Raw genomic sequence first — 18632 nt, 5'->3', positions numbered from 1 at the left:
TTAAACCGGACGATAGCTTCTTCAATAGGAGAGAGAAAATGTCTGCTCCAAGCTGTTGCGCATAAAAAAACGCTGCTGGCACCCAGCCATCCAATGACGCGATGTGATCTTTCTCGCTCATTTTTCAAAATAAAAGCCTGAAGCTATGTCATCTAAAGACTGTTCACAACATGTGGAAGCCATTGGAAAAAGGAATCTGGTTGATATCCCTTTAAATTGATTGAAGGCAGGCAATGGAACAGAGAGCTTTCAGGAAAAACAGCACTTCTGGGTTGGGTTTTCCTCAGGTTTTCGCCTGCAATATATGTTCTGTTATACTCACAGACAATATTTTGACAGTTTTGGAAAATTTAGAGTGTTTTCTAATCTGACATTTATATTCTAGAGTCTGGGCCTGAGAAATAGGCAGTTTCATTTGGGTACGTTTTTCATCCAAACATCAAAATACTGCCCCCTACACGCAACAGGTTAATGATGTGGACACCAAGGAATTTGAAGCTCTCAACCTGTTCCACTGCAGCCCTGTCGATGAGAATGGGGGTGTGCTCGGTCCTCTTTTTCCTGTAGTCTACAATCATCTCCTTTGTCTTGATCACGTTGAGGGAGAGGTTGTTGTCCTGGCACCACACGGCCAGGTCTCTGACCTCCTCCCTATAGGCTGTCTCGTTGTTGATCATACCACTGTGTCATCGGCTGAACAGGGAGTACATAAGGGGACTGAGCACGCACCCGACAGGCCCGTGTTGAGGATCAGCATGGCGAATGTGTTGTTACCTACCCTTACCACCTGGGGACAGCCCATCAGGAAGTCCACAATGCAGTTGCAGAGTGACCTGTTTAGTCCCAGGTTCCTTAGCTTATTGATGAGCTTTGAGGGCACTGAGCTGTAGTCAATGAATAACATTCTCACATAGGTGTTATTTTTGTCCAGGTGGGAAAGGGCAGTGTGGAGTGAGTGCAAAAGAGATTGCATCATCTGTGGATCTGTTGAGGCAGTATGCAAATTGGAGTGGGTCTAGGGTTTCTGGGATAATGGTGTTGATGTGAGCCATAACCAGCCTTTTCAAAGCCCTTCATGGCTTCAGACATGAGTGCTACGGGTAGTCATTTAGGTAGGTTACCTTAGTGTTCTTGAGTGCTACGGGTAGTCATTTAGGTAGATTACCTTAGTGTTCCTAGGCACTATGGTGGTCTGCTTAAAACATGTTGGTATTACAGACTCGGACAGGGAGAGGTTGAAAAATATGTTAACGTTGGCTATTTTGAGCACTTTTCTTCTGGGATGCTTACTTGTTTTCATTGCTTTACGGTGAAGCTTAGCAGAAATAGATATGCTCATGTTATTTATGTTTGTGCATGGTGAGCTGCACACAGTGAACTTCCTACTAGGGAACACCGCCTCGGTGCTAACAGTATACATCTGGTTCATATGCACAAGATTACTGCACACAATAGCTGAAGGATCAGCAGAGGCATTCAGGACAGCTAGAGGGACAAAATTACACTGTTTTTGAATGAATTATTTCACCTTTATTTAACCAGGTAGGCCAAGTTCTCATTTACAACTGCGACCTGGCCAAGATAAAGCAAAGCAGTGCGACAAAATCAACAACACAGAGTTACACATAAACAATGGATAACAATAACACAAACAATAACACAAAAGAAAAGACAAATAGAAAAATCTATGTACAGTGTGTGCAAATGTAGAAGAGTAAGGAGGTAGGCCAAAAATAGGCCCTAGAAGCTAAAAAAAAAAATACAATTTAGCATTAATACTGGAATGATGGATGATGATGTGCAAGTAAAGATACTGGGGTGCAAAAGAACAAGAGGGTAAGTAATAATATGGGGATGAGGTAGTCGGATGTGCTATTTACAGATGGGCTGTGTACAGGTACAGTGATGGGTAAGCTGCTCAGACAGCTGACGCTTAAAGTTAGTGAAGGAGATATAAGTCTCCAGCTTCTTGCAGATTTTTGCAATTCGTTCATGTCATTGGCAGCAGAAAACTGGAAGGAAAGGCGGCCAAAGGAAGTGTTGGCTTTGGGGATGACCAGTGAAATATACTTGCTTGAGCGCGTGCTACGGGTGGATGTAGCTATGGTGACCAGTGAGCTGATGCGGGGCTTTACCTAGCAAAGACTTATAGATCACCTGGAGCCAGTGGGTTTGGCGACGGATATGTAGCGAAGGCCAGCCAACGAGAGCATACAGGTCACAATGGTGGGTGGTATATGGGGCTCCAGTTTGCTTAGTAAAGTGTTGGAGGCTATTTTGTAAATGACATCGCCAAAGTCAAGGAAAGGTAGGATAGTCTGTTTTTTGAGGGCAAGTTTGGCAGCATGAGTGAAAGAGGCTTTGTTGCGAAATAGGATGCTGATACTAGATTTAATTTTGTATTGGAGATGCTTAATGTGGGTCTGGAAGGAGAGTTTACAGTCTAACCAGACACCTAGGTGTTGTCCACATATTCTGGGTCAGAACCGTCCAGAGTAGTGATGCTAGTCGGGCGGAGGCAGCAATCGGTTGAAGAGCATGCACTTAGTTTAACTAGCATTTAAAAGCAGTTGGAGGCCACGGAAGGAGTGTTGTATGGCGTTGAAGCTCGTTTGTTGGTTTCTTAGCACAGTGTTCAAAGAAGGGCCAGATGTATACAGAATGGTGTCGTCTGCGTAGAGGTGGGTCAGAGAATCACCAGCAGCAAGAGCGACATCATTGATATATAAAGAGAAAAGAGTCGTCCCAAGAATTTAACCCTGAGGCACCCCCATAGAGACTGCCAGAGGTTCGGACAACAGACCCTCCGATTTGACACACTGAACTCTATCTGAGAAGTAGTTTGTGAACCAGGCGAGGCAGTCATTTGAGAAGCCAATGCTCTTGAGTCTGCCGATAAGAACGCGGTGATTGACAGAGTCGAAAGCCTTAGCCAGGTCGATGAAAAACAGCTGCACAGTACTGTCTTTTATCGATGGCGGTTATGATATCGTTTAGGACCTTGAGCGTGGCTGAGGTGCACCCATGACCAGCTCGGAAACCAGATTGCATAGTGGAGAAAGTACGGTGGGATTCAAAATGGTCGGTGATCTGTTTATTAACTTGGCTTTCGAAGAGTTTAGAAAGGCAGGGCAGGATGGATATAGGTTTGGGTCTAGAGTCTCCCCCTTTGAAGATGGGGATGACCGCGGCAGCTTTCAATCTTTGGGGATCTCAGACAATATGAAAGAGAGGTTGAATAGGCTAGTAGTAGGGGTTGCAACAATTTTGGAGGATAATTTTAGAAAGAGATGGTCCAGATTGTCTAGCCCAGCTGATTTGTAGGGATACAGATTTTACAGTTCTTTCAGAACATCAAGTTACTTACATTGTGTCTACCAACTCCCCTGGTATAATGTACATTTGCTGAAGAATTATGACAACTCAGCATCACAATGGTAGGGATTAGCTGAGCTGGGTTTGAGACATTGATAAGTCATTGTCTCAATGCAGCCTTAATGTTGTAAAAGGATCCAGGAACCCAAATTATTTGGGTGGATCACATCCTCCTTATAAAATGTGTTTTGTTTCCAAAATGTTATTGAAATTGTCAACAAAAAGTTACACCAATTGAGCTACAATAATCACATAGCCAGTTGTGAAGAGAAAGAATCCTGCAAAAGCATTCAATGCCACTATTCAGAGGGCACAGAGCCAAATATGATGGGTATTTAATTAGCGTCTAGCAGAGAGTCAATGACCTCTTTAAAATCCAGTTTCAACAGTTTAGAGTTGCCCTTCATAATGTTATTAAGAGCCACATGAACTACGATAGAATCGATTTCCATGTCCTGAAGTAGTACATTCGGTAGCAGTTAAGTAATGTCATTTACTCAAGCTCTGGGATAGGACATTGTTCCTGGTGCAAAAACATTCACATTTCTTTTTTAAAAAGCCCAAAATCATGGCTGGCGAGAAGGACGAGGACACCCACCCACTCCCATGCCTCAGAGAACACTTTATGGGCGGGCGAGAGGTAGGATAACTTGAGCCCGTTGCTCCCGGCACAGGCCTCCGACATATAGAGAATCCCCGTTCGATCCAGAGCAGGGACGGAAGATTGCCGACGTCAACTTCGAAATCGTAGGAGTAGGCACTGCGGCCGCAGACATAGGTACCCCTGCGACGAAGGTGCAGGAAAATCTGGCTCCAGGACGCCAAAACTATTCGTTGTTTGTATCTGCTCCGGGCCTATCGTTGGGAGTGTAAACTGCTTTGCGGGAGGCCGCTGTCTTTGCCTTCCACTGCTCATGACATGCGACCATCTATGATTGCCTTGCTCCTCTTGCTGTGCCCCTTCGACTCTGCTATCAGATGGGGGAGCTCCAGGCAACACAGGCCAGTCGGATAATGACAAAAGACAAGGCGGAGATGCAGCCAACAAGCGCGTACACCGTCCAGCCACTGGCGTAGAAAAGGTAAACATTCCACTCTGCGTTTTAACCAGTTTCTTAGGTAGGCTGGCAACCTGCGTGATCAAGGAAGCCACCTCAAGCCTATAATCCCCGGCAAGCAAACAATCGCCGCATTGGAACTCTGAGTGATCCGGTTTGTCCTGAAGCAAAGCGTAGTAGACACAGCTCCTACAGCACTGGAACACTACAATTATTTCTCCAGACAAAGAGGGCTCCATTGCAAAACTCATCTGGGACTAAATCCGTTAGCTTGGTGGCAAGCAGCTTAGCGGCTCTGTCAAGCAGGCTTCAACCTGTCTGCTAAGCAGAATTCTGGGACAAGAAATAGCGGTCCTAGCTTTTAAAAGATAATCACGTCACGGAATCCACGCAAAAACAAGTTTGGTATTTATATTTAACAAATATTAGTTATGTTTGAATCAAAAATAACAAACCGATTGTTTCCAGCATACAGTGTTCAGTTGCGCACTCTGATGACATCACAAGGTTGGTTTGACATTCTCACACTCATTGACGCAGCAAACTAAGTGACCTTGACTTGTTTGTATGAGGTGAGGCTGTTTGCTCATCCATCTTCATTGTAGAGACACGGTTTAGTTTAACTAATGGTCATAGGTGGAGTGAAGCGTCAGTAGTGGGACACCTGTATGACAGCCTACCTTAGTCCTATTCTCTATCTCATAGATGGAGAGTTGCATGGGAATGTTAAAGCTGTGCAGAATGTTGCCTCCAAACACCAGCGTGTCCTCAGGGGTGTAGACTGCATGAATCCAGCCTGAAACAGGACAGCCAGCCAAACATCATGAGAACCGGCTGACCCACTCAAAACAGATAGCATGCCCAAACATGTCCTCAAACACATGCTTGAATAAAGCAGAGCATGTAATGTATGGTTTGCTACAATAATATTAACGTCAATATGATAGGAATACATCAAAATTAAATGCTAGGCAGTTCACCAGAGGGGATGAAGAAGGTGTAGCCCTGTTTCAGCTCCACCCTCTGGCAGCCATCTGCACGGTCTCCCAGGAAGATGTCACTCTGCTTGCCTGACAGAACCCAGTCCTCATACAGGGCAAGGTTATGAGGCGTCGGAGGCACCAGCCAGAACACCTGGGGACAGGACAGGGTATTGAAAAGTTGTGAATGTAGCTTTGGTAGTCATCTAAAACAAGGGTGATATTTCTATGTTAACAGCACTCAATGTTACATCTTATACTAGAGAAGCCAGGACATTTCTTAGATTTGACTATCCTACCGCGACATTTCTCTTCCTCTAGCTTGAAATGTGCACGTTTATATAATGAGATCCCTCAACGGACTACCTAGCAACAGTCCTGTGATTTCTGCAGCCGTCGCTGAGAAAAACAGGGGCCAGGTTCGTTTGTAGCGCCTCTGCAGAAATCTGATACATTTACAGTACCGGCATTGGGGGAGGGTACAGCAGAGCCTCAGGTGGATACACTGCTGTTATCCACATACTGTTAAAGAAAAATTTATACAAATAATAATACAAATAAATGAACTTACCTTCCCTCCCTTGAAAACGTGATACCACACAGACGTGCCCCCGAAATCAATGTGGAAGTCAGTATAGCAGCCCTTCACGCTCATCAAACAGTACCTACAGAGGAGGGATGAGAGGGATGGATGATGAGACCCTGCATCTGCATAGTTATGATGAACCTGAGGGATCAGACCGTGGGTTAGATACTGAGCTGAATGAACATCATGAACAGAAATGGGTAAATAAAATATGTGCAGTATGGTCACCAACTTTGTCAAAGAAGCGCTCAGTGAGCAAACTTTTGTTCACTGTTCTTACCCCAGAAACTATCCAGAAAGTGTAGCATTGCATGGAATGGAGCTTGAGTATGGAAGCTATTTGGCCGAAAATGTCTATTTATTCCTTCAAAACAAGCAGTTCAACCAATTTGGAACAGCCCCAATACCTGGTTGAAATCTTCTACATCTACCAATACTCTATTCTGACCAGCATCAAAAAAATCAATAACCACAAATGTGTGGACACACACACACACACAATACCCCATAATGTCAAAGTGGAATATTATTTGCAGTTTTTACTAATTAATTAAGAAAGATAAGATGAAATGTCTTGAGTCCATAAGTATTCAACTCCTTTCTTATGGTAAGCCTAAAGTTCAAGAGTAAATATGTTGCTTAGCAAGCAAGTAATTGCATGGACAATTATCTGTAAGGTCCCTCAGTCGAGCAGTAAATTTCAAACACAGATTCAACCACAAAGATCAGAGAAGGGCCCTCGCAAAGAAGGGCACCTATTGGTAGATCGTTTTTATTTTTATTTTTTTAAAGCAGATGTTGAATATCCCTTTGAGTCTGATGAAGTTATTAATTATACTTTGGGTGGTGTATCAATACTTAGAGGTCGACCGATTAATTAGGGCCGATTTCAAGTTTTCATAACAATCGGTAATCGCCATTTTTGGACACCGATCACAACCGATTACATTGCACTCCACAAGGAGACTGCGTGGCAGGCTGACTACCTGTTATTCGAGTGCCGCAAGGAGCCAAGGTAAGGTGCTAGCTAGCATTAAACATACCGTATAAAAACAATCAATCTTCACATAATTACTAGTTAACTACACATGGTTGATGATATTACTAGTTTATCTAGCTTGTCCTGGGTTGCATATAATCATTGTGGTGCCTGTTAATTTATCATTGAATCATAGCCTACTTCACCAAATGGTTATTTAACAAGTGCATTCGTGAAAAGAAACACTGTCGTTGCACCAATGTGTACCTACCATAAACATCAACGCCTTTACCTGCCTATTTAGTTAATATTACCTGCTAACATAAATTTATTTTAACTAGGGAAATTGTGTCACTTCTCTTGCGTTCCGTGCAACAGAGTCAGGCTATATGCAGCAGTTTGGGCCGCCTGGCTCGTTGCGAAATGTGTGAAGATCAACTTAGCCAAGCGGGGGATGACTTAATAACAGCGCATTTGCAAAAAAGCACAATCGTTGCACGAATGTACCTAATCATATACATCAATGCCTTTCTTAAAATCAATACACACGAGGTATATTTTTTTAAACCTGCATATTTAGTTAAAAGAAATCCAGGTTAGCAGGCAATATTAAACGAGGGAAATTGTATCACTTCTCTTGCATGCAGAGTCAGGGAATATGCAACAGTTTGGGCCGCCTGGCTCGTTGAGAACTAATTTGCCAGACTTTTACGGAATTATGACATAACATTGCAGGTTGTGCAATGTAACAGGAATATTTAGACTTATGGATGCCACCCGTTAGATAAAATACGGAACGGTTCCGTATTTCACTGAAAGAATAAATGTTTTGTTTTCAAAATGATAGTTTCCAGATTTTACCATATTAATGACATACGGCTTGTATTTCTGTGTTATTATATTATAATTAAGTCTATGATTTGATATTTGATAAAGCAGTCTGACTGAGCAGTGGTAGGCAGCAGCAGGCTCGTAAGCATTCATTCAAACAGCACATTTGTGCATTTGCCAGCAGCTCTTCCCTGTGCTCCAAGCATTGAGCTGTTTATGACTTCAAGCCTATCAACTCCCAAGATTAAGCTGGTGTAACCGATGTGAAATGGCTAGCTAGTTAGCGGGGTGCGTGCTAATAGCGTTTCAATCAATGACGTAACTCGCTCTGAGACCTTGAAGTAGTTGTTCACCTTGCTCTGCAAGGGCCGTGGCTTTTGTTGAGCGATGGGTAACTGGCTGTTGTCGATGTGTTCCTGGTTCGAGCCCAGGTAGGGGCGAGGAAAGGGACAGAAGCTATACTGTTACACTGTCAATACTAAACTGCCTATAAGAACATCCAATAGTCAAAGGTATAGTAAATATAAATGGTATAGAGAGAAATAGTCCTATAATAACTACAACATAAAACCTCTTACCTGGGAATATTGAAGACTCATTTTAAAAGAAACCACCAGCTTTCATATGTTATCATGTTCTGAGCAAGGAACTTAAACGTTAGCTTTTTTACATGGCACATATTGCACTTTTACTTTCTTCTCCAACACTTTATTTTAGCATTATTTAAACCAAATTTAACATGTTTCATTATTTATTTGAGGCTAAATTGATTTTATTGATGTATTATATTAAGTTAAAATAAAAGTGGTCATTCAGTATTGTTGTAATTGTCATTATTACAAATAAATACATGTTTAAAAAACAGTTTAAAAATAATAATAATTTAATCGGACGATTAATCGGTATCGGTTTTTTTTTTGGGTCCTCCAATAATCGGTACCGGCTTTGAAAAATCATAATCGGTCGACCTCTAATCAATACACCCAGTCACTACAAAGATACGAGCGTCCTTCCTAACTCAGTTGCCGGAGAGGAAAGAAACCGCTCAGGGGTTTCACCATGACGACAATGGTGACTTTAAAACAGTTACAGAGTTTAATGGCTGTGAAAGGAGAAAACTGAGGATGGATCAACAACATTGTAGTTACTCCACAATACAAAACTAATTGACAGAGTGAAAAGGAAGCCTGTATAGAATGAAAATATTACAAAGCATGCATCCTGTTTGCAAGAAGGCACTAAAGTACAACTGCAAAAGCTTTGTCCTGAATATGAAGTCTTATGTTTGGGACAGATCCAATACAACACATTATGGAGTACTACTCCTCATATTTTCAAGCACAGTAGTGGCTGCATCATGTTATGGGTAATGCTTGTAATCATTAAGGACTGGGGAGTTTTTCAGGATAAAAAAAGAAATGGAGCTAAATGCAGGCAAAAGGAAGACCTGGTTCAGTCTGCATTCCACCAAACACTGGGAGATAATTCACCTTCCAGCAAGACAATAACCTAAAACACAAGGCCAAATATACTGGAATTGCTTACCAAGACAGTCAATGTTCCTTAGTGGCCAAGTTACAGTTTTGACTGAAATCTACTTATAAATCTGTGGCCGTGGCCAATGGCGCAGTCTCTGAAGGAACATTTTTAAATGCTGTTCTCTTGGCCGCAGAGACTTCCTGCAAATTTAGCCTTCGGAGGGGAGAAAATGTTAACGTTTTAAGCTCATTTCCTGCAATTCTACACATTTTGCAGAGGCGTATGTAGTGTTATTATGCAGCGGAGTGAATCAAACATTCTAGCAGCAGGCCGCAGCTGCTAAATTAATATAGGGAAAACAATGCAAATTATGGTTAAAGCCACAGTCATGATTGTTGTAAGATGGTTTGATTTGTATGTAGGCTACTGCAAAATGGTGCATCCATTCTCCTGGTATCATTTTAAAGTCAGCATAGGTATTCTACTCACCAGGTTTCTCAGATCTATACCCTACAGTAAATCAGGCAACAACAAAAATTCTAGCTACAGGTCCATACATACACTGAGTTTTTGATAAAAAGTTTATGACATTTCTAATTCAAAGCCTTTCACAGGGTTGTAATTCCACTATTCAAGCCATGGGACATCCATCATGAATGATAAAAAAACAATACACCAAATCTATACCAAACACTGATCGACACAACCCCTGTTCCTGTTGTAGGACAAATGACCTCTCTTGGCAGCACGAGTCCACCAGGGAGCCTCCATAACACCAGTTGATCAATACAAGCTTGTTTGCCTCCTCTGATCCAGTCAGTTGCAAGAGCTCATAAAATACAGACCACTTCCCATCCTGTCAACGCGGCTAATTTCAGCCATATATATTTAATTTGGTCTATTACATAAGTCGGGGGCTAAGATATAGTTCTCCAGCCTCCGCTGGCTCCTACTGTATGACGCTAGTCAGAAAGATACAGGCATGTCATCCACCCTACAGCAGTGTATCTGCTCCCTCCCACAGAGAGACCTGAGGAAAGGGTTTACAGGAGTATGATCTTGACTGAGGTAATGGGTTAAACTGCCAGTTTAATGAAACACATAAATACTCAGGGAGAAGGACACCTCATCCATTTAAGTGATAATGCCCAAGAAGCCGGTGTTTGGAGGATATATTGCCACTAGTGTCGTAGAGAGCCGGCAAACCGTGCCAATATATCCTCCAAACACTGGCATCGTGGGCATTATCATTTTTATACAAAGGGTTACCAACATATTCAAATAATGATTTACATATTTTCATTAAAAAAAAACATTTTTTATGAATTTATTCATACTATTTCATCCTTCCACAAGATATAGTCCCGACACAAATCTATGGTTGCCAGCCAAGCCGACTGGTCATTCATTCTATCGGTTCGGTTGCAAGAGATGTCACCCATCCGTCATTTCTGTTCTCTTATCTATGGACGCGACCCAGTCACTCATTCTAAATGTTCCAATGCCATATTGGCTGGCAATGTTCTTATTCCTTGCTTGCTTGCTAGCCAGTTATGGCTAAATTATAGTCACGTCAAACAGTGCAGCCAGAATAACAGCAAAGTAGCTGCATTTGCGTTTGTTTAAGCTGTTTTCTAGTGACATTTATTTGGAATCATCCATAACAATGAGCTAATGGGGCGCGATTTCGCCTGGCATAGAGAATGTGTTCTCTCGTCAGGACACTGTTGTTCAGCGGAGCTAGTCAACAACACAGCTAACACAATCACAACAAACTGAAGCTGGAAAGACTTCAAACAAGCTGCATTTCGTTTGGTTTTACCTGTTTTCTGACATTACCTGTTTTCTTGACATTTCTTTGTATATATCCATAAAAATGATGCCAGCTGATTCATGAATTTAACCGGCTGAGAAAAGTGGTCTGTCTCGTCCCGACACATTCATTACTATGGGACAGGTGGAGAAAGAATTTCAATATTGAAATAATGTTGCAAATGTCAGAGGTTTATACAAATCTCAGCTGTGAAAAACCAACTGCTTGTCTAAAAAAAATGGGATATAATGTCTAGATGCTTTTTATAGTGGAGATCAAGTTTATAAATTGCCTGGCTGGGTTGATGACAGTGAATTGCGCAGTGAGATGGATCAGAGTAAATATGCATTTCAACGTCATAGCTTTAGCCGGTGGTAACTTGTTGAATAGACACCAGTTGGAATGCGGTTTTAAACAATCAGTGTCCAGGATTAGACCACCTTTTGTATAACTAGACACAAATATCACCTACACTCAACAGAACATGTAGAGACGCATAATACTGAATGGCTTACATACTTCACATTCACTCTCTTTATATTATGAATACCATACTTGCAAACAAAGACAAATCATTTTCAAAGAAGCCCATATAGGCCTCCTACACATTCACAGATGTTTATGATAGAACTATCTTCACCCACGACTGTTGCAATTATCATAAACTGAGGGCCCATCTGCTGAACCTGTGAGACACAACATAATCACACACATAGATCCCCATCCTATTGGCTGCACAGCAGTTTCCCCTATGGACAGAGAGTGACCAGACCCTGGGCTAAGAGCCAAACATCCCACTACAAACACCACTCACAATCAAACTCAGCACCCCATAAGCGTCTCCATTAAAGAGGGGGGTAAATAAATCGAAGTCAAATGACATGGTAGAGTACTCCCGACATCTCTAAACCCCAGCAGCTTTTCCCAATGAAAGACAGAGACATACCCGATAGCTATTCCTCACTCTCTGAGCCGGTTCGCTCAGGACCAGCCCCCCCCCCCCCTGCGCGCTTTTCACCGACCGGACAGGAGAGAACTGCTATAGCTTTTAATTCTGGCTTTTATTTCCCTGCCTCTCCATCTGCGAAGGGCTCCATTTAGTAAAGAGAGAGAGTGAGAAACTGGGAGGAGAGAGAATATTATAGTGAAAGAGAGAGAGCAAGATAGAGTGTGTGAGAGAGGGGAAGAATGAGGATGAAAGGGAGGGCACAATTGGCTCTGGAGTGCGGGTTATGCCCTAATGCTGGCAACTGATTGGCTGAGGAGGATCCAGTCACTTCTGCACCCTGTGAATAACCGCCCTCCACCATGAACGAGCCCCGCTGCCTAGCAACCATCTAGAGCCATAAGAGGAAGTGAACAACAGCAGTGCGCAGCGGGCAGAGGGACTTTGGAAAAGGGAGGAGGAGTAGGCTAATATTTCCTCCGAGCAAAGCAGCTTTTAAAAATCAAATTTGCCCTGTGCTTGAGCATTTTCCTGTTAGGTACAATCTACTACGTTTTGCAAACAGGTTAAAACATCCAAAGAAACTTTCTGACATTGCATGGCAAATACTATGCAATAACTAAGGACATTTCTAAAATACTTACTTCTGTACTTTGGGGTACTTCATCTCTGAGATGACATTAGTGGCTTCGGTTTGTCTTCGTTTCAGTTTTAAGGGCCACATGTTGTCCACCCAGTCCACTAAATCCACCTATAAGAGAGTTGACAGTTGGCTGGCATTCACTATCAAATTTGCTCTCGTTCATAATGAACAGATGAAATAAAAACTGCCAGCGTCATCTCACCACAGTGGGCCTCTTGATGAGGTTCTCCAGTTTGGTGTGGCTGAACTCTAGGCTGATAACATTGAAGAGTTTGTCCCTCTCTTCCTCAGGCGTCTCATAGTAGCGGACAAACTGGGCCATGCTCATCTCAGAGCCTTTCTGAGTGCTCACATCCATCACATCAACGGCACGACGGCTACCTGCAAACACCAACACAGCAGTCTTACGGTAAACCTGGGTACAAATGTACAATTTGTATGCGCTTTGTTCATAACCTTTACCAACAGGTGGAGTTGCTGAACCACAGCACACATACATTTTGTACCATAATAAAAAAAGTACACCCTGTCCTGAACACTTTCATCATCTGACATGAGCAGGGCTAGCCTACGCCGGGCAAATAAACAAATGTATGTAGCTGTCCTTGAGCTGTTCTTGTCTAATGATGTTCTGTATTATGTCATTCTGTATTTATGTTTCATGTTTTGTGTGAAGCCCAGGAGGAATAGCTCCTGCTTTTGCAACAGCTAATGGGGATCCTAATAAAATACCAAATATGTGTGCACTAAGTTGAAAATGTAGGCGCTTACAAAGAAATGTAGGGGCACAATTAAAAATCATTGAGGTAGTAAAGCTAGAATGCTACATTTGTCTGGGCACTGGTAGTCCTTAATTCAAATTCTAGGTCGCACAGAAAAATATTTAAGCGCTTATGCGAGTAAAATCGTCGCACTGAAGTACCCTGCCGAGATCTAATAAGTGAAAATATAGCCTAGCGTAAAAAGTGCCATTTAACTGATGTCAGTCTGATTAAAATATAGAATCTATATGACTAGGCCTATATCTATTTTGTCTGTAATGCAAATGTATAGAAATTGTCTTGGTACAGTGAGTCATCTCATTTTAGCATTACAGGCTTATAGAAGTTTACATCAACACCCACATACTTTTTTGACATAACATCTTTTCCAGTAGCATGCTTTTCATTGATCAAGAAATGCAGGGTATTGTGGAGTACATCAGCACTGCTGACTAAGATAAGAATTGATGGAGGGAAAGGAAGCATGTAGCAACTGTTTTTGCCTGCTATTTAAAAACAGATAGACTTACCAACCAAACCTTTAATCTGACTGACGGTGAACTCCGGGTCAGGCATTCTGTTTTTGTTTTTTTAAAGAATATAGTCAAGATAAGCATATTAACGTCAAAACCATTCCATAAAGCCCCATATTTAACCAAGGCAGAAAAAGAGCATGTAATAGGATAAACATGATCAATCAAATTGTATTTGTCACCAATACAACAGGTGTAGACCTTACTGTGAAATGCTTACTGACAAGCCCTTAACCAACAACGCAGTTCAAGAAAGAGTTAAGAAAATATTGACTAAATAAACTAAAGTAAAACGTAACTGTAAGAGTCAATGTGCGGAGGTCCAGGTTAGTCAAGTTATTTCGTACATGTAGATAGGGGTAAAGTGACTATGCATAGATAATAAACAGTGAGTAGCAGTAGTGTAAAAACAAATGGATTGTATTGGTCACAGGTCATCATATTTGACTCATGTCTCACCTGATTCCCAGTCCATCTTTGGCTTTGAAAATAAGAGGGGTCTGAAGTGCCTCTCTCTGAACATACTCATAAGTGAAATCTGAGAAGAAGAAAGTGTAAGTAGTCAATGGGCCATAACTTCTGCATATATATTCAGGTAGAGCAATGTGTGATGTGTATGTCATGGATTTGTGAGGACATCCTGCACAAAAATGAATTAACCAACAGGAACTTTTCCCTTATCATGTGTGAATCCATAAAAGGGTAGAAATTGTGCATGTCCAGTCAGTTATGAGTCTGCTTGGGGGACTGTGAGTGTGTAGTAATATTTTATGAATGAAACAGATGTGTACCTTTGCCATCCATCAACTGAACGAAATGTGTGTTGTATGAGTCACTAACAAGTTTCTCCTCCAGATTGAAACCCCTGACATTTGCAATTTCTTCAACGTCAGAGAAGTCCTCGTTTTCGTCATACATTGTCCGGCAGATGGAGCGCTTGAGGAATGAAAATAACTGTTATAAAAGTATATATCAATATCAATATATTAATTTATCACATCTCACTAAACGTGTTTTTTTAAATTGCATATAATGAATATGTATGCATGGCTTGGAATAAGAGCTGTCGTTTCAAATTAGAAAAGAGTAGGCCAGTCAGTGCATTGTTGTGTAGGCTCGAAATAATTCACAATAAAACAGTGGTGCACGTGCACATGGCTAGGCTAAACCTCTGAATGTGTGGTTGTAGATGGGCCTTCTGCTGCAAACACCTTTACAGATGATTAGACAATGTTCGTTAATAACATCAATCGCTGATATCATGTCCCGGATCAACATTGACATAACGTGCTAAGATAGATGCAAAACAATAACAACGTTGGAACTGCTGCACTTGCCACAACGTTGCGCTGAGTGGGCTTGTGAATAATGTAATGTAGCCAACTACCTAGCTATATAATTTACCAAACAAGTCAAATGTAAGCAACTACATAAAGTTGAACTTTGTCAACATTTTAACATGGCACTTCTTCTGACTAATGAGGATCACCGTAACGCTAGCTAGCTATTGATGATAGCTCAGCTAACGCGTACATAGTAGTCAAACGAGGCTAGCTATAATAGGGTAATGCTACACACCAGTTTGCGTCCAGATTCTGCACTCGCTTCCATGATCTGAGCCCTTGCCTAGTATATCCGTTTAAACCTTAATTTAAAAAAAAACAAATAATCACATTGAAAGTAATTATCACTTTACGTTTCGACACAAAACTAAGTGGGAACCATATTTGTTGTGTTCTGGATTACGTCACCGATTGAATCAAAACATTGTTGGACAACGTCATCGTAGTGGCTGATTTCCAACACTACTTATTCATGTCAACCCAAATAGTTGTGAACGTTTATAAAAAAACACTACAATTTCTTTCTGCGACCATTCCACACTGTCCGTCACAGATCTGCAATTTCATGAATGGCATGGCATTCATGCGCGATATCCGCAGCGGAGACATTGAATTATTTAGACAATCTATTATAACAATTTGTTAGTGTGTAACTACAACGTGTGACACGTATGGCTTCGTTATAACCACCCGCTACCATTCAAATAATTTGCAATTTGCTTGGTGCGCATTCTCCAGTATATGTTTCAGATTAGCAAACTAAACTCAACCCCACATGGTGAAGGAAGTTTCTGATGAACTGCAACAGAGCTGAGCAGGGACATATTCACTAGAACGATCCGGCTGCAAAACGTTTCTTAATTAAATAGAACGAAACCGGGAGGAACCTACCTTAATTTGTCTAATATAAACTCATTTTTCTTCCATTTTCTTCTTAAAGTGGTAAACGATTTTCGTTCAAAAATCGTTGTACCTGTTTGTCCTCTATATTGCCTTTATTTGTTTACTGAAATCAAAACTTTTTAACAAAACATTCAAATATAACCACCGACCGTTGACTAATTTTCTGTTGCTCTAAAATGACTTAATGCACATTACTTAACGTAATCTGCGATTGAATTAGCGTATTCTTCCTGATATGCCATTTTGGAGACAGAAACGAGGAAACCGAGGTTGTATTTGACGAACGTTCTGTTAAAAAGTATGGATTTGAGCAAACAAATAAAGGGACATAACTACAGAGGGTAAACATTGGTACAGGGTAAGATTTCAACAATTTACATGTTTAGAAGTATTGACCTTGGACGAATCGATGTTGTCGGGGCTAAATTTCACAAGAAATCATCTTCTATGGTATTATGGCGGTCCGTAAACGACGTTTGTGTGTGTGCCGCCACCTACTGGATGGGGTGAAAATGTATCACTTTAGCGCAAAGTAGTAGGGTGAAGGGAAGGGTGAAACAATATTTCTTATATTCAAAAGTACCCCCCAGCAGCCGCTGCAGCTGCCTACAATCCTAAATTGTTTCACTTTTATCTCGTCTTAATAGATGGTCCGAGATGCCCTGACTAGTAGACCTGGTGGGCAAGACGTATTAGAAGAGTACCAGACAACCAAAACATTAGACCACAGAACCAGGAGAGATGATTGCCATCTTAGTCAGCCACATCCAGGCTTTATCACATCCGGCCGTTATTGGGAGTCCCATAGGGTGGCGCACAATTGGCCCAGTGTCGTCCGGAGTAGGCCATCATTGTAAATAATAATTTGTTCTTAACTGACTTGCCGAGTTAAATAAAGGTCCAATAAAAAATCTAAAAAATTTAATGAAAGAGATGCGTTGGTAAGCTTCTCATTAGCCAATCTGGACACAAACACTGGATCAAAACAATCAAACTATACATTGATGCTTTTTGGCCTCATTATGAAACCAGAAAGATACAGTACCTTCATCAACAAAACATATTTGGCATGTGTATGCTTTAATATGTTGACACATGTTCTGTGGGCTGAAAGGGGCATCAAACAGTCATAGAATCAAGTCTAAAAATAACAATTTGACGACCATGTCGGTCGCCTTTTCCCACATCTAAGGAACACTTCTATGTTCCTGACACAATTCAGATATCCTTTGCCTATCAGCTGAAGACGGTGTCAAGGAAGACCTCACTTCGACCCATCAAGAAGAGTATTTCATCCCAGTCGGGAGGCACAACCCATAGGAGGAAGACTGTCCTGGACCACCAGCTTGTTGGTGATGCTTGCAAGGAGGCTATTTTTAATTTTAAAAATATATATATATATATTCCACCTTTATTTAACCAGGTAGGCTTCTTTTTGGGGGTTGTCTCTTCATTGTCTTAACATGTGGAGAGTGACTTAGAAAGACCCCTTGTGTGTTGCAGCATTGTAGACCATCTTGATGGGAGCCATGGTTGACAGACATACCTCCTTGCCGTTGGAAGAAGACAGAGCAAGATTGACAACTACTACATCATGGTGGACAAGAGGCTTGTTCCCTGCCAGGCAACTAATGGTCTGTGTGCGTTTGATGAGAGACCACTTTGTCTTTAACCTGACGTATGACGATGCTCTTGTCAACTTCTACACATTTGTGCAGACAACCATCGACAACATTGATATAGACAAAACAAGAGAGGCCCCTCGCATGATAGAGTTGAGGAAAAAAACTTCTTAACTAGATAAATGTAGGTTACGGTGCTTTTGCTGTCAAGTGTTGCACAGAAACAGCCAGTCATTGATATCTCATTTGAGAATTAAGTAAATTACTTTCAACTGACAGAGTTTGTGGCACTATCTGCAAAATAACTGGAGACAATTTGGGGGTGCATGCAGTCCTTGGTTTCAGAGTCCTTCAGTGGTCATTACTTTTGCCGGTTCTGTTTGATAGAAAAGTCGAATGCTCAGACGGTTTACAGTGAGGATGACCTTTGTGTGGTAAATATCAATTTGAAATGCATTTGAATCCGTTGCAGTCAGACCCACAGCTCCCGTCTGTGAATGGTGTAAAGAAATTCTAAACTGAACAGTTTGCAGCACTTACATGTTTGTAGTCATTGTTCTGTGGACATAATGCATGACATTCTTGTAAGGGTGGCTCAGTTTGAGTTAGAATTGTTGTTTGAATACGTCTCTGAAAATTTTCTTTAGAAACGTGCACTTCTCTCTAGAATGTACTCATTTGACTATGGGTACTTGGAACGCAAAAACCATCCAACTAAAGTCAACCTAGAGAACAGTCGAACTGGCATAGCACTTTATTATTTTCAAACTGTCTTGTGAG

At 41.5% G+C, this 18632-nt stretch overlaps 1 protein-coding gene across 11 annotated transcripts in view; it reads right to left on the bottom strand.

The window, feature by feature from the left end:
* The window catches only part of LOC124048818 (lysine-specific demethylase 2B-like), a 52545-nt gene extending 35856 nt beyond the window's left edge, over positions 1–16689 (bottom strand). For 6 of the 11 annotated variants that reach the window (XM_046369917.1, XM_046369918.1, XM_046369921.1 and 3 more), the window contains exons 1-9: positions 15563–15746; positions 14776–14920; positions 14444–14522; positions 13982–14028; positions 12893–13071; positions 12692–12798; positions 5985–6078; positions 5414–5567; positions 5114–5229 (exon numbers count right to left, since the gene is read on the bottom strand). In XM_046369917.1, the coding sequence (XP_046225873.1) occupies positions 5114–5229; positions 5414–5567; positions 5985–6078; positions 12692–12798; positions 12893–13071; positions 13982–14028; positions 14444–14522; positions 14776–14920; positions 15563–15595 (954 nt within the window). In that variant the 5' untranslated portion in view covers positions 15596–15746. Of the gene's footprint in view, positions 1–5113; positions 5230–5413; positions 5568–5984; positions 6079–12047; positions 12217–12691; positions 12799–12892; positions 13072–13981; positions 14029–14443; positions 14523–14775; positions 14921–15562; positions 15748–16218 lie in introns of those variants that run through there. The other 5 variants (XM_046369925.1, XM_046369924.1, XM_046369919.1 and 2 more) reach the window with 5 other exon arrangements.
* Between the last annotated feature and the right edge of the window lie 1943 nt (positions 16690–18632).

The sequence above is a fragment of the Oncorhynchus gorbuscha genome, linkage group LG11 (assembly GCF_021184085.1).
Source record: "Oncorhynchus gorbuscha isolate QuinsamMale2020 ecotype Even-year linkage group LG11, OgorEven_v1.0, whole genome shotgun sequence".
Lineage (NCBI taxonomy): Eukaryota > Metazoa > Chordata > Actinopteri > Salmoniformes > Salmonidae > Oncorhynchus > Oncorhynchus gorbuscha.
Note: the sequence above shows the minus strand (reverse complement) of the source record. Positions and strands in the feature narration are given on the sequence as shown.